Here is a 15422-nt window from a genome sequence, read left to right as displayed (position 1 = left end):
TGAGGGGTAGAAAACTTGATTCCCACAGCTGATAAGGCCTTACATTCCTGCTCACTGCGGATGAGTGTTTCCTTGACTGAGGGTAGATCCATCTCAGAGGGCATTGGTAAAGGATGCCTTAAAGGACTCCGCAAACCCGCAACGGCACAGCCAGGTGTAGCAACGAATAACGATGCTTGTACTGGCCACTCGAGAGGTGCCTTCCGCAGCGTTGGAAATCAGCCTCATCGAGGAATTTGATAGAAAAGCAAGAGTAGATAGCTTAGGGGACAACTGCTTAAGTCCCCAGCAGATAACTCAGAAAGAGAAGTGGTGGGTACCTTGACCAAATTTCTCTGGAGGTGGGTGAAATGTGACAACTAATTAAGCGCCCACAGACCGAAGGTAGCTCCAGCAAAGACACAGCTTCCCATGTCTGTCGATCGCCTGGGATTCCCGGATGGGAGGATGAACATAAGTACTCCTCCAACTCTTTTTTTGTGGCAGCAGCTACCACTATAGCATCGACTGGCACCCACTTCGACCAAAACTGTCAGAGGGAGGACTCAAAAACTTGGCGTGTTTCAGTACTGGTTCCACAGTACCCGGCTCCTTCCATGCCCTGCTCACAAAGAGGTCTATCGGTATTGTCAGCCTGGGGAAAACCCAGGATGTAGACCGTCCCATCCCAAACACCTTCAGGAACACGGACTCCTTGGAGGATGGGGGTAAGGAAGACCATCCACCCTTCAGCTTGAGGTTTTCTAAGATGTCCCCAAAGGAGACATCCTTGGGCAGAGAACTAGGGGATGTGTCCCCTTCATCGAGGTCCGTATCCTCGGTGAGAGACTCCATAGAGGAGGAGTCCAGGTGCCTCCTCTTGCATGATCTTTTCCAAGGTACCTCCTCTGAGGGGAGCTCAAGGGAGTATTAGGAAGAGAGGGGAACCCTAAATGGGGCAACTCCCACCTGAAGGCTGGTTTGAGAGGGCTGACCAGGAACAGGATGAGAAGTGTCTGCTCTAGGGGGCTGGGAAAGTCCCTTGGTGGCAGGGGAGGCAGACCTTGCAGAGGAGAAGATCCTCTCTACTACCCAGAAGGCCAAAGGACTGGGCGATGCCCCATCCCCACTCCCAGCAGGAAGACCCATCTGAGAAGAGGGAACAGAGCATGCCAGTACCTCAAGACCCCTGGATAATACTGGCCCAGAGCTGTCGAGGGCCAATGCGCTGAGGAGCAGGGACTGGTCCTAAAAAACTGGGACCGGAACCCTCCCCCAAGGACTCAGGGGGGACTAGCTGGTGTGGGACCCCGTCTGCTCTGGGGCAGGAAGAGCAGATCTGGTCAGGCACTTGGATGGGGTAGAGACAAAATGGGTTCTAGGCATTTCCGTTGCCTTCCCACCACTCCCCACGGCTTGAAAGTCTGAAACTACCTGGGCTGGACGAAGAGAAGAAAGCAAATGAACAGGGAAAGGGCCCCTAGCCAGATGGGCAGGGGAAGCCCGAAGCTCCAACTCAATCTGAGCATTGAGGAATGACCTCATCATTCTGTCCATATCGCAGGGGAGCAGGCTCCTGCAGAACCCAGAAGAAGCAGAGGACCTGGCTGGGGACACATGTCTGAACCCCGAGGATCTCCTATGCCTCTTGGAAGATCGGCTTCTGTGCCTGGGAGCTTCAAAGCGATGCTCCCTGTCAGAACTTGGAGAGTGCTCAATCATAATGGTGGGATCGGACAGGGATCCCAGGATATGACCACCTCAGGCCTGAGGTCAATGGAGTATCTGAGTGCTTGCAGCCCAAAGGTCTCGGATCAGAGAAGCTCAGATCTGTGGCAGGTCCGTTCTTGGTCAGATCTGTGGGCCTCAATCCGGAGACCATGGATCCAGGAGTAGATTCCTGCGACCTCGAATCTGTAGGCTTCGAGTAAGAAGCCTTGGATCCAGGGGTGGACTCACAGCACCTGGGATCCGAGATAGTCAGAGCTGAGGCTGGGGTCAGGCCTGAGGAGCTAGGATCCAACAGCCTGGGTTTCTTGAAGGCCGAGGATCCTAGAACAGAAGGGGCCTTCGTCTTGTAGTCAGAGGGGCCAGGCTTGGCCGGACACTGGGCCAACAAGACCTCCCTAGACCATACCCATTAACAATAATTTGTTTCAACGCTCGACCAAGGCCCTGGGGTTGAATGCAGCACAAATGGCGCATTCAACCTCTAGGTGGTCGGTGCCCAAGCAATAGAGGCACTTCCTCATGCGAATCGGACATGGGCATCTTCCTACCACAGGAGGAGCCCCTTTTGAACTCAGTTGGCTTGTCAGACATCTTCGGACAGGCCAAACACCAACAGCCAAAAACAGCCCACAAAAATGTAAAGATGGAGTCAAAGCCTAAATCAAAAGTCAGCAGAGATGGTATTAGCAAAGAACAGACTAGTAGTACTACGAAAACACTCTACAAACTACTGCAGGGAAATAAAACAGAAGAAACTCTCTTTGGTACCAAAGGCTTAAATGAATTAACGGTAACGGAAGGAGATGAAACTGATAAGCTAATATATAATACAGCAAGCAATTAAAGTAAAATATAAGCAAATATGAGAAAATATAAGAAAATATAGAGAAACAGTAGCAAAACAAGCACTTACCTCTGTGAAGAGACTCAGGCCCAAAAATCACAGCTGAAGCTGATGAGCAGCAAACGAGATCTGAAGGGTTAGAGGGCAGTAACGGATTATGGGAGTTGGAGGAGCTGGAGCCTATGATCTGTCTGATAAGTTGCCGGCTTGGATCCAATGTCAGATCCTACGACCCAAGAGTGAGGAATAGTGAGACATGGATAACATCAGATCAATAGATAATACAACAACTAAGACGTTGGAAGCTCTTGATTACAGATATGGATAGTAAGATGCATTCTGTAAAAATGTTTTTAGTCCCTTCAGTTTTATACACAAGTTAGGTATATTTTTATAAGCCAGAGAAGTTGTGGAAGATAAATTCCTTTAACTCAATTTTATTCATTATTTGTGAGGGAAAGAGGGCAACAGTTAAGGGTTAAGTGGGATAAGTTGGTTCCACCATATAAAACGGTGGTTTGGGATTATTTGATTTGAATGGAAACTTTAGAGCTATGCAGTTAAGGCTCATACACATAACATAAGCAGAAAGTTATACATCAAAGTGGATAGAAATGATGACAAAATGGGGTCTGGGGGGGGGACACATAAGGAGAGAATAGGATTGTGGACTCGGGCTGTTAAGGAGAATAAAAGCCATCACACATTATACTCACAAAGTAGCAGAAAGTATTCTAAGAATTAAGTCAACATGGGAATAGAGAAAGGAGGTTTCATCAATATGGATGACTGAAAGAGGGGGTACAGAAAGCAGGGAAGGTATGCCTGCAGGAAATTAGCAAAAGACCCAAGGTACTGGGAACAATAACTACAGAGGGAAAGCTAATAACGTGGAAGGAGGCCAAGTAGTAGTTTGGATGGCAGGTTACAGACTGCCTTCCCTACCAGGGATTAAGATCAGAGCAGAGGCAAAGCGAAAGGGATGGGGAATGCTAAGTTAAAGACGAACTCTGGCAGAGTTTTTAGTTCTGGCTAGAGCACAAGCTGTTGTTAAAAAGAGATAATAGTTGTTAGAAATAATAGTACAGCACATAAAATATTGTGTGATAACTAAGAATCAATCAGAGGAGGTTAGAAAAGATTAGCAAGGGAGATTGGGAAGGCACTTTATACTAAAGTACAATGGGAGGACATCTGTATAGCTCCCAAGTATGCAACAAAGTCTGACATGTTTATGTTTTTTTTTGTTTGAAAGTATTTGCACCTGCATTTTTATACCCCAAGCAGACTACAGAGAACTTATTCTCGGGTAGAAAGCAAATATCGGTGGTATGATGGAAATGAGAAAGGTAATTAGAAACATGTTTTTTTGGGAAAGTTGGCAGATTTTTAAAACAGAGTATTTTGTCTAACTAAATAATTCTTTTGCACTAGGATGTAGGCTCTTAACTGACTAGGCATAGTAAGGACTTGCCGTAACAGAAATATAAACCAATTGAGCCACTCCAACTGGCTGCCATAATAGAAATCTAAGCCAGCTGAGTCACTCCTGTGGCATAAAAGAATAAAGCCATTACAATGGCCCAGGTTCAATTAGCAGCTCGGGAAACAGAGAGCAGTAGGAAGGAATGGGTGTGCCCATCCTAGGAGGGAGGGCACTCATAAGAACATGTGGGTGGAGCATATAAAAAACACTCCCCCAGAAGTAGCCTAGACCGCCATAACTTCAGGACCCACCTGATCCACAACCAGTCACAGCAATACTTGAGTAAGTTGTGGGGAGTAGGAGGATGTAGATCCGGCGTGGACCTGAGGTACTGGGGGCCGAGGCAGTAGGATGAGGGTCCTTATGGGACCAAAAAAATTTACAAAAAAAAATTTGAAACCAACTGTAACTGACGTACTGAATACTGTAAAGAAGATAAAAACATGAGGCAAGATCATTAAAAAAGGGAAGGCGTATACATAGAAATAAATGGAATTTCTGAGAAAAATGCATGCAGAATAATGATCAGGAGGAGTAGTGAGGTATAAATGGCAGGACTTCAGCAATTTATATAATGCTGGAGTTAATGACAGTTGCTTAAAATTAATACTACATGAAAACACTGAGTAATATCGTTACAGTTCTGTTCTACTAATGTATGTGTATCTACATCTGTTTCAACTGTGAATTAATAAGGATGTTTAAAAAAACAGCTCAGTCATTGTTTGGAGCTGCTTGTGAAGAATGGGTGTCCCCAAACTTTGGGGTGGGGGATGGGGCTGGGGCTATCCAATGCAACAACCCCTTGAAGGAGGGAGGTGAAACAAAGGACAGAAATGAAGTGTATTTTAGACATCAAGCTGTTTACAAGGCAGATCTTATAGTGGATACATGGGAGCTTGCACTAGGAAAGGAAGGCCATAGAAATCCCTTGGTGATGCTGTTTCCAACCTCCCAAGTGGGGTCAAGGCCTCGAACATATGCCCCCTTTTCAGGATGCCAACAAGGACACAAATCACATTTATGGCTGCCAGAAAGACAGTACCTCCAGATGTCTCTTGTCCCCACCTAGAACTGAAGATACCCATTACAGGGAAAAGTACTGGCTCTAGCTTGATTATCAAAGGCTTAATGGTTAAGCAGGCATGTAGGCAAAACAAAGCACAAAGAAAAAAAAATCTCATACGTAGTTCCAATAGAATGCCAAAACAGCTCCTACATCAAAAGTGCAGTGTATATATATATATATATATATATATATATATATATATATATATATATATATATATATACATACACACACATTTGTTTCCAGTTTCACACATTGGTGAGTATTGTCAGCAAAACTACACAAAATTAATGAAATAAGGGTACTTACACTCCAGTGATCTGAAGTATTACAATGAAAGGATGAAGTACCTATTATAAGTCACTATCAACAGATTCACTGGGAGGTAAGTCACGACCAGAAGATCCCCAAGAGGTAGGCTATAACTTTCCATCATGTGCACATATGAATAAGACAATGTGGACACATGAATGTACTGTACACCAAGTTCAGGCCATTCATCTACAAACCCCAATAAATTATTGTCACTGTTTCACTTACTGAAGAACCTTTTATTTTCTTCTTTTCTTCAACCCTTCCTTCTTCTGCATCATCAGAGTCACCATCACTGTCAAGAGCAGGAAGCTCAGGATCAAGAGGAGGTTCGTAGAGAGCAGTATTTAATGGTAAATAGCGAAGCTCCGTAGGGGAATACCTGATCAAGACAAGAGACGATTAGTTATAAAAGAAAAGTAGCATATTCTCTTTCTGCATTTGTTAAAAAAAAATACAAGCAAAAAATCTGTTTCTAACTAGATGACCTTTTATGACAATAAAAAGGAGGATTTACAGAAAAATGCTGATTTTCTTTTTGTTAGAAAACAGAAAATCCAACAGCCATGTCAACTCCTGAGCACCTCATAATTTAAATTGATCAAGACATTCAAATTACCTAATACATGTATTGTACATTGTTTGTTTTGTGGAGGTACCAGCCTGCTGTATTCACTGTCATCACTTGGAACATTTTATTGCGATAGTAAAAACCATCATCATTACTATGAGCAGCATTTTCTTTTTTACATTCTGTGCAATCCTTATGCATATTACACTTGTTTTTTTGGCACTGACTGCTGATACAAACATTTTACAATTAAATGTTTTACAATACTAACAGACTAACTTCATGCCAAGCAATCAGTGCTTACATTTAACAATATGACATTATTAAACAAGTATATCCAAATATCACAAATACCATTCTATCTAGTCTTCATCTCCACTTTGATTTATAATTATCCTTGAACAAAAGCATTCAAATATACAAATAAACTATTTACAATACAGTCTGAGGTCAAGAACTACATAGTGAACATACTGTTTTATCATCACTATATTACAAATTGTAACAATTGGACCAGCGGCTTCATAACAAGAAGTTATGTACTCACCATAACGTTTGAAGTATATAGTCCATCTCGCCTCACATTCTTACCTGTGGGTTCGGAGCCGAATGTCGGCTCCGACTCGGCCAGCTTTTACTAGCTCGAAGTCTTCTATTGGTTGGGCTAAGAAGGTATCCCATGCTGCACTGCTCCATATCCCCAGATCTAGTTTGCTGCGAGCAACACACTCATACCTCATGCAGAACCGCATCCAGGGAAAGAAGAGACTAAAGTTGAAGGGAGCTCTAAAACCAAACCTAACCTCCGGAACCTCCAGGAAGGGGGAAGGTGGGAGGGTAAGTAAGAATGTGAGGCGAGATGGACTACATACATCGAACGTTATGGTGAGTACATAACTTCTTGATGTTATGTAGTCCAATCTCGCCTACATTCTTACCCGTGGGACAGCATCCCTAGCACCTATATCCTGGGAGGCTCAAAGGAAGATGCTCCTGAGTACTGTGGAACCAAAGGAAGACCTGCCCCTAGATACCATGTGCAGTTTGTAATGAGTAACAAAGGTGTGAGGAGATGTCCAGGTAGCTGCAGCACAAATATCATCCATCGACAATCTGGCGTGGTAGGCTGTAGATGCAGATACAGCCCTAGTAGAGTGAGCCTTGACTGGAAATGGTAAGTCCTTACCCCCAGAAGAGTAAATGAAATACAATTTGATATCCATCTGGATAGAGTGATCTTGGAGACAGGGGACCCCATTCTGTTTTCTGAAAAGGAGACAAACAACTGATCAGATTTTCAGAGATCTTTGGTCCTGTGCAGATAGAAACGCAACTGTCTGTGTACATCCAATTGATGAAATTTAAATTCTGCCTTGTTTGAAAAATGGGGAAAAAACACTTGTAACTCAATAGATTGATTAAGGTTATATATGGAGGCCACTTTAGGGAGAAAGGAATGATTTGGTCTAAGAGAGACCCTGTCCTTATGAAAGATCAAGTATGGAGGTTTGATGGAAAGAGCTTGAATTTCTGAAACGTGTCTGACTGACGTGATGGCTATTAAAAGGGCAGTTTTCCAGGACAAGAATTTTAAGTCACAGGTAGCTGCAAGTTCAAAGGGTGGTGAAGTCAGGGCTTGCAGAACAAAATTTAGATACCAGGGCATGATCGGTTCTGAGACAGGAGGAAGAAGTAACAGAGTGCCCTTCAGGAAAGACTTACAAAGTCTGTGGGCCATCAAGCTAGGCTCATTGGCAACGTGAAAATGAGATATTGCTGCCAATTGGACTTTAATTGTAGCGGACGCTGAGCCCTGCTGGAAAAGTATAGACAAAAACTCCAAGACAGAAGCAATTGGGGCTGGGTAAGGGTCAATTCCTCGTGAATGAGCCCAAATAGAAAACCTCTTCCAGTTGCTAGAATAAATAGAGGGCTTAAGAGAGGAAGATAAAAAATGAACTACCTCCGGAGAAAAGTGATGAAGCCTAATTAGCGATGGAAGTGGAATAGCCAGGCTGTCAACGGGAGGGTCCGCAGAGAGGGGTGGAATTGTCCCGACATGTGTGTCAGTAGGTCCGGTTGTGGATCCAGAGTCCACTGTGTGTCCACAATGTAGGGATGGAGAAAGGGGAACCAGATCTGCTGAGGCCAGTGTGGAGCAATCAGAATCAGTCTGCTTCCCAAGGACTGCACTTTCTGAATCACTCTTGATAGCAAGGGGAACGGAGGGAAAGCATAAAGCAGACCGGAGGGCCAGTCGTGGACTAAGGCATCCCTGGGTGACTCCCCCTGTGGGGGGATCAGAGTGAAGTAGCTGCTGCATTTGGCATTGAGGGGGGCTGGCAAAAAGGTCACAGCAAGGCTGACCCCACCTGTTGAAGATTCGTTCTGCAACCAGACGATTCAGGGACCACTCGTAAGGCATCAGAATAGCTCTGCTTAGCCTGTCTGCAATCATGTTGGACTTTCCCAGAATGTGCATTGCTACCAAAGACCGTTGGGAAGATATTGCCCATTGCCATACCCGCATGGCTTCTCTGCACAAGGGGTAAGATCTGGTACCTCCCTGCTTGTTCAGATACCACACTACGGACATGTTATCCGAGTGAATAGCAATAGTCCCGAGAGGCAGAAAACTCTGAAGTGCTCGCAACGCCAGTAGCACCGCTCTCATCTCTAGGACATTGATGTACAGGTGTGTCTTGTGATGTTGCCATGTGCCTTGGACTGTCCTGCCCAGAAAATGCCCCCCCACCCCATCTGGGAAGCGTCCGTGGTGACAGGGGGTAAAGGAACAAAGGGTTTCCCCTTGTCCAGATTGCTGGTGCACAGCCACCATCTGAGGTCCTGTTTGCATCTGTCTGTGAGCAAAATCTGATGGGAGAGAGGGAGTTTCTGGAGAGACCATTGGGCAAAGAGTAGCCAATGAAGGAGCCTCATGTGCAATCTCGCTAGGGGGACTAACAGAATTGTTGCTGCCATTGTGCCCAGAAGTTGAAGCACCCATCTTGCTTGTACCTTCCTGAGGGGTAACAGAGCTTGCACTTGATTTTGTAAGGTTGTAATTCTTTCTTGTGGGAGAAAGGCGCGCATTTGCACTGTGTCTATTTCTGCACCTATAAATACGACACGCTGTGAGGGTGACAAGGCAGATTTTTCCCAATTCTGTGTTATGCATAACTGGTGACAGAGAGCGATGGTAGCGTTCCTGGTTTGGATTAGTAGATGCCTGGTGGGGGCGGTGAAGTGCCAGTCGTCCAGATACGGAAACACCTGGAATCCCTGACGTCTCAAGTGAGCTGTCAGCACTGCCAGACATTTGGTGAACACCCTGGGGGCTGTGGTGAGACCAAAGGGCAGGGCACGAAACTGAAAATGACTGGCTCCCAGCTGGAAGCGTAAGTGACTCCTGGATGCCCTGTCCATTATGATATGGTAGTAAGCATCCTTGAGGTCGATGGAGCACATCCATACTTCTTTTCCAAACAATGGAAAAATCGACTAAAGAGTGACCATTCGGAACTTGGAATTTTGTACGTAGTTGTTTAGTTGGCTGAGATCTAGAATGGGTCTCAGGTCCCTTGTTCTTTTTGGCACCAAAAAGAATCTTGAGTAAGTCCCTAATCCGACCTGGTCTGAGGGGACATACTGGATGACTCCTTTGTCTAGCAGCTTTGAAATCTCTGAAGCTGCGCGATCCTTTTGACTGGGTGGAACGTCTGGGATTCTCCTGAGTGGGGGGTCTGATAAGGGGATGACGTAACCTCCGAAAATTATTCGCAATACCTATCGGTCCTGGGTGATGCTTTCCCAGTCTTCCGGGTAGAACGATATTCGGCCCTCGACTGGCTCCGGAAGCACACAGTCGGGAACTCCATCAGGGACGATGGTAGGGAGAGCCGCGAAAGGAATCGTGGTCTCCCGAGTTGCTGGGGCCTCCTCTGCCTCTAGGGCGGCGTCCCCCGAATAAACTCCCTCTCCTCTGCCTCTGGAGGAGAGCTCACCTTGTGCACCAGGAAAAAACTTCTGTGATTTCTTGAACCACATCTTCCCGCCCCTCTGGGCCTTGGGGTAAGGTCTAGAGGGGAGGGAAAAATGGACCCCTACAGCAGACAGAGTCTTTCCCTCTTGCTCGCACCTGGTGAGGGTGTCTTTCACCTTGGTTCCGAACAAAGAGGAACCATCAAAGGGGGAGTCGGTGAAAGAAGACTTGAAGGTCTCCGCGAAATGACAAAGGCGCATCCAGGCTTGCCTTCTAAGGGCGACACCTGAGCTTGCTGCTCTTCTCGCTCCCTCGGCTGCATAGGAAATGAGCCGTATGGACGAGTTAACAATGGAGTTGAGGGTAGACACCTGGGCGTTAACCGTCTGGGCCACTGCCTCCGGAATGTTACCCGCTAGAGTACCGGTCCATAGTCCTAGCCTCCTTGTTAGGAGGATGGACGGAGGAAGAAGTCTCAGCTACTTCCTTCTGAGTGGCCGCCACAACCACCATGGCATCTACAGGGACTCCTGTGGTTAGAAACTCTTTACCAGGGGGAGCAAGAAAGAAACTTGTTGGGTCTCCTAGGTACGGGTTCCACAGAATCAGTGTTCTCCCACACCCTTCGACAGATTAAATCCAGGAGCTCGTCGAAGGGTGGAGACACCCAGGAGGCAGAGGGTTGAGCACCAAAGGCTTTAAGGAAGACCGATTCCTCCTCAGAGGGGGGTTTTGGATGGCCAGTCACCTCTTTGCCTCAATATCTCCAGGATGTTGGAGAAAGAAACATCATCAGAAGATGACTTGGGGGACCCCTCAGACTCCTCGAGGTCGGTATCCGAGGTGAGAGACTCATCCTGGGAGTCTATGTGCTTTCTCTTGCACGTGTGCTTTCTAGGGGGCTCCTCAGGCAAGGACTCTGAGGGGGCATCCAAAAGTTGGGGACCACTCGTGGGGGTATCCCTAGGCCTGGGTGCTCCACAGTCTACAGATAGGGGGAGGTCAGAGGCTCTCGCCAGAGTGGAGGGGGACGGAATGACCGATCTGCATGATGTAGCTGAAGATCTGGCCAGCGCGCTCCACATGGCTTCAAAGGCTGGTCCCCCCCCGAGTCCGAGGACCGACCAGCCTCCGAGACCAGGACAGGAGTCGGGGTCCCCCGAGTAGAGGCCCCAAGCAGGAGACTTGGAACCGAAAGGTGTCCCAAAGTGTCCCCTTCGGGTCCGACTGAAGAAACCAGAGTCTCAAACCCTGTGGACGGAGCCGACAGGGTCGGAGCTGACATGGGCACTGATAAAGCCGGAGGGGCCATCGGGGCCGACGCAGGAACATCATGTGGAGTGGGGCCTTCCGGCTTCAAAGACAGAGATGCACTCAGAGGAGGAACAATCGAAGTAAGCATCAGGACTAGGTCAGAGCAGAGAATAATTTAGCCAAAACCGGCGACTGCAGGAGCCTCTGCACCACCCTAGTGACATCAATATCTGAAAGAGCCCTGGAGGATCTGGAGAACAGGGAGGGAGATAGAGATCTCCTCTCAGGTGACCTATGTCTAATGCTTGGCGACCAGCTCCGAAGAGGTTCCAGAATAATTGGAGCCTACACCGGTTCCGTCACTATCAACACTTCCTGCGGCCCCAAGGACAGTGGAGCCGAGGAGGTTGAGCCCAATTTTGCAATCTTCTCTGGTGGCTCCGAAGAAACAGATGGAGCCGGAGATTTCTTTTTGTCTTTAGAGGACTTTGCTTCTAGTTCCAAATCCAAAGCCGAGTCCAAAGATTCCTCGAAAGAAGGTTTTAAGAGTCCCTTCAAAATTAGTTTGTTTTTACGTTCATGTAGCACCCTGGAGCTGAAAGCATGGCAGAAGCTACAGGACCTCCTGCAAATGAATTGCTCCCAGGCAATAGACACAAGCTGCATGTCCATCTGTAATGGACATTTTATATCCACACTTGGAGCATTTTTTAAAACCCGAGGGTTTATGCTCCTTCTGATCCTTAGACATACCACAAGGAAAGGAAAAACCCACCAATAAGGAGAAACGAGAGAGCAGTAAACCAGTGAAGTAACCACTTCACAAAGCGCGGGAAACCAAACGGTCAAAAAACAGACTCGCACACCTAAAAGTTAACCAGAGCATACTACATACAACACTAGAACCTCTAAGTTAAACAGTTCCTGTAGTAACACACAAGGACAAGAAGAGAACGGACTAGGTCCTCTAACTAAAACAGGCCTAGCCCGCTGACACAGTTAACGGGATACCAAGAACAAACAGCAACAACAGTCACAGCCACAACAGCAACAGCTATGAAAATAGCTTTTTCAATGATCCAAAAACTCTCAAAGAGAAGAAAAGATGGTACTCAGCCACAGCCAAGCGAGACCACGTCCGAGCTACACGAGCGGCAAATGAGATCTGGGGATATGGAGCAGTGCAGCATGGGATACCTTCTTAGGCCAGCCAATAGAAGACTTCGAGCTAGAAAAAGTTGGCCGATTCGAAGCAGACATTCGGCTCCGAACCCACGGGTAAGAATGTAGGCGAGATTGGACTACATAACATCTTGTATTACAGTAAACTTTACTAAGTAAATCTATATCATAGGTGCTTTCTTCCATGTCTATGCACACTTCAAGCTCAGCTTTGGTTAGAAAATCAAGTAAGGCCCAATTTTTTTTTTTTTTTTTTTGTTTGTTTTTTTACAACAAGGAACTTGCTTCTGATTACTAATAGCCCTCAGTTCCATAGTCAATCTCTGTAATCACCTTTTTTACTTCTCTTGATGGTTTGACTTTGGTTTGCCATTTTCTAATTATGATGTTCTTAGCCACTATCAACACTAAAGATATCAGTGCTTTCACCTCTTTAATACATGTTATTTTACATCAACTCAACAACAGCACCACTACAACTTGAGATTAAATTCTCTTCCAGTAGAAAACTTAGCATAACATTCAATTCACTTTTATATGCAAGCATTTCATTGCATTTGCTTCCAAGAACCTCTTCTGAACAATCACACCTTCAACATATACCTCTCGTCTGTGAAAATATTTTTTTCAAATTCTGTAGGAGTATATAACTATTTGTGCAAATGTTTCCATTTAAAATTCTAAATTTTCCTGAGTTAGTTGCTTATCTAGAGATAAAATATTTACACCTACTGATCATTTGTAATGTGTATGTATTTATTGTCTACTCCATGCTATTTTTAATTTCATATCATACCAACTTCTCAAATCTAATTCTGCCTTATATGTTTGCATTACTCTTTTACAGTCTGCCATTTCTGTTTGGTCCTCAACTACAGAATCTATTTTTTTTAGCAAATTTACTATCCAGCCTCCTCATATCTTACTTCAGCTCTAAAATCAGACCTGTACATGCAAGCTGGTCAGACTTCAATAAACCAAAAGTCTGTCTAGCTTCATCCCATTTTGTTTTATTTTGTCTCCCTGGAGTTGTCAGTTTACCCTAGTGCCTCTTTCTATTTCTTTGTCTACCTACACCTCCTTACCTCCTCAGAACTTGCTCTGACTAGGGCTGGGGCTAGAGAAGAGAACAATATGTCCCAGGTCTGTTCCTGCTGCCTGTTGGGAGGAGTTTTTTTTTTTTTTTACTGTATGCTTTATTCTTCCCTATACTGCTTGCATGCCCTTAACACCCTGGGACAGATTCCAAAAGACTTGTTCTCAGTGTAAGCCTACCTTGATTTGAGAAGACTTGCTCTTGGTCTAAGCAGCTTACAGACAGGCCCTAAACCACAGTAAATCATTTACACCAAGAGCAAGTCTTTTGAAATGTGGGTAGGGTTATACAAGAGTAAGTCACTTACCCTGACAGCAAGTATTTTGGAAATGGGCCCCCCTATGTCAGACATGCGACAGTCTTCTCCTCACTCCTGCAAGGAGCTAACAGCAGCAAACCATCCAGCCCACCCATCAGGAAACACATGTGGTTGGTTCCCAAGCCTCCACCAGGGAGGTTGGGCTGCTTTGTGTACCTGTGCATGTACCCATCCCCAAAGATCAGCAGACCCATTCTCCCATGCCAGCATCTCAGACACCTAAGCTGGGTTACATGGGCCAAAGCCAGGGCTTTATCCCTCTACTCCACAGTTGACCTAGCTTCATCCCATTTTATTATCTCATACACTCCCAAAAATCTCAATTCTTTGTTCTTTCTTTTCCAAATGCTCATTATATTTTCTTCAGACTCTTTCCTACTACCACAGATAGTATTAGCCTATTGGCATTGTGCTATTTTCCAAGGTCTAACCTTCTCTGAAGTGAAGACATGCTTAAAAATTTTATGTATATCAAGCTATAAATAACAATATTTGCATTCCTTTCCTAAATTTGCCCAATTGCCCACACATGAATATGTAGCTATCTCATTGGGCATTATGCCTATCACACCCTTCCATTTGGACATATATTCCATGTCCTGAATAAAATTTAACTTAAGCTGAGTGGCCTTAGAACATGCCTCCAAATCTGGTAGTCCCAATCTACTCTGTTCCTATGTCAGTATTAGTTTTTCCCATTAAAATCTTCTGCTTCTGTTTCCCCAAATAAACTCTTTAATTTTCTTTTTAATATTCTTCCATATCTCATCTCTCCTTCAGTAGATACATGTACGCCTGACCTATACATAGAATCAGCAAGACCAGAAACACCTTAATCACTTAATGCCTTACTGTTAAGGTCCATAAATAGAAGTTATGTTCTTACCATAACGTTCCATGTTAGTTGTCTTCTTCTCGCCTTCTTCTTGCTGGATGGGTTCGGAGCCGACCTCGGCTCCGACTCGGCCACTCTAAAAGCTCGAGAGTTGGTTCCACCGGCTCGAGGCTCCCCTTATATCCCACAATGCTAGGCGAGAGTTACCTCAGATCTCGTTTGTAAGCTAATCCCAGCTTATAACAGAAACAGTATAACTGTAAAACAGAATCCACCTCTAACAACAGGAAGAAAGAAGGGTGACCTACATCCTGAAACAAGAAATATGCATAATAGCATATGACTAAGAAAGAGGTGGTAGAAAGAGAGGTCACGATCACAACTCCTCTAGGTCTGTCCAGGCCAGGGGGAAGGCGGGTGGGACGCAAGAAGAAGGCGAGAAGAAGACAACTAACATGGAACGTTATGGTAAGAACATAACTTCTATATGTTAAGTTGTCTATCTCGCCTTCATTCTTGCTGGATGGGACCGCGTCCCTAGCACCTTGTCCCGGGTGGCCTAACGGAACAGACTCCTGAGAACAGTGGAACCAAAATTAGCTCTATGCCTAGAAGCTAAATCCAACTTATAATGGGAAATAAAAGTGTGAGGAGTAGCCCAAGTAGCCGCTGCACAAATGGTGTCAATAGGCAGTCTGTCTTGGAAGGCTAGAGAAGTAGCCAAAGCTCTGGTGGAATGGGCTTTAGGTTTATTAGGCAGTT

General features: G+C 45.4%; 1 protein-coding gene across 1 annotated transcript in view; it reads right to left on the bottom strand.

Moving 5' to 3' along the window:
* The window catches only part of PHF10 (PHD finger protein 10), a 539251-nt gene that overhangs the window by 124463 nt on the left and 399366 nt on the right, over positions 1–15422 (bottom strand). The window contains exon 8 of the mRNA XM_044067805.1: positions 5650–5803. Coding sequence (XP_043923740.1) covers positions 5650–5803 — 154 coding nt within the window. The remainder of the gene's footprint in view (positions 1–5649; positions 5804–15422) is intronic.

Source organism: Protopterus annectens, chromosome 1.part0, assembly GCF_019279795.1.
Source record: "Protopterus annectens isolate FY-2018-M chromosome 1.part0, PAN1.0, whole genome shotgun sequence".
Lineage (NCBI taxonomy): Eukaryota > Metazoa > Chordata > Ceratodontiformes > Protopteridae > Protopterus > Protopterus annectens.
This window is presented reverse-complemented; position numbering and strand designations above follow the sequence as displayed.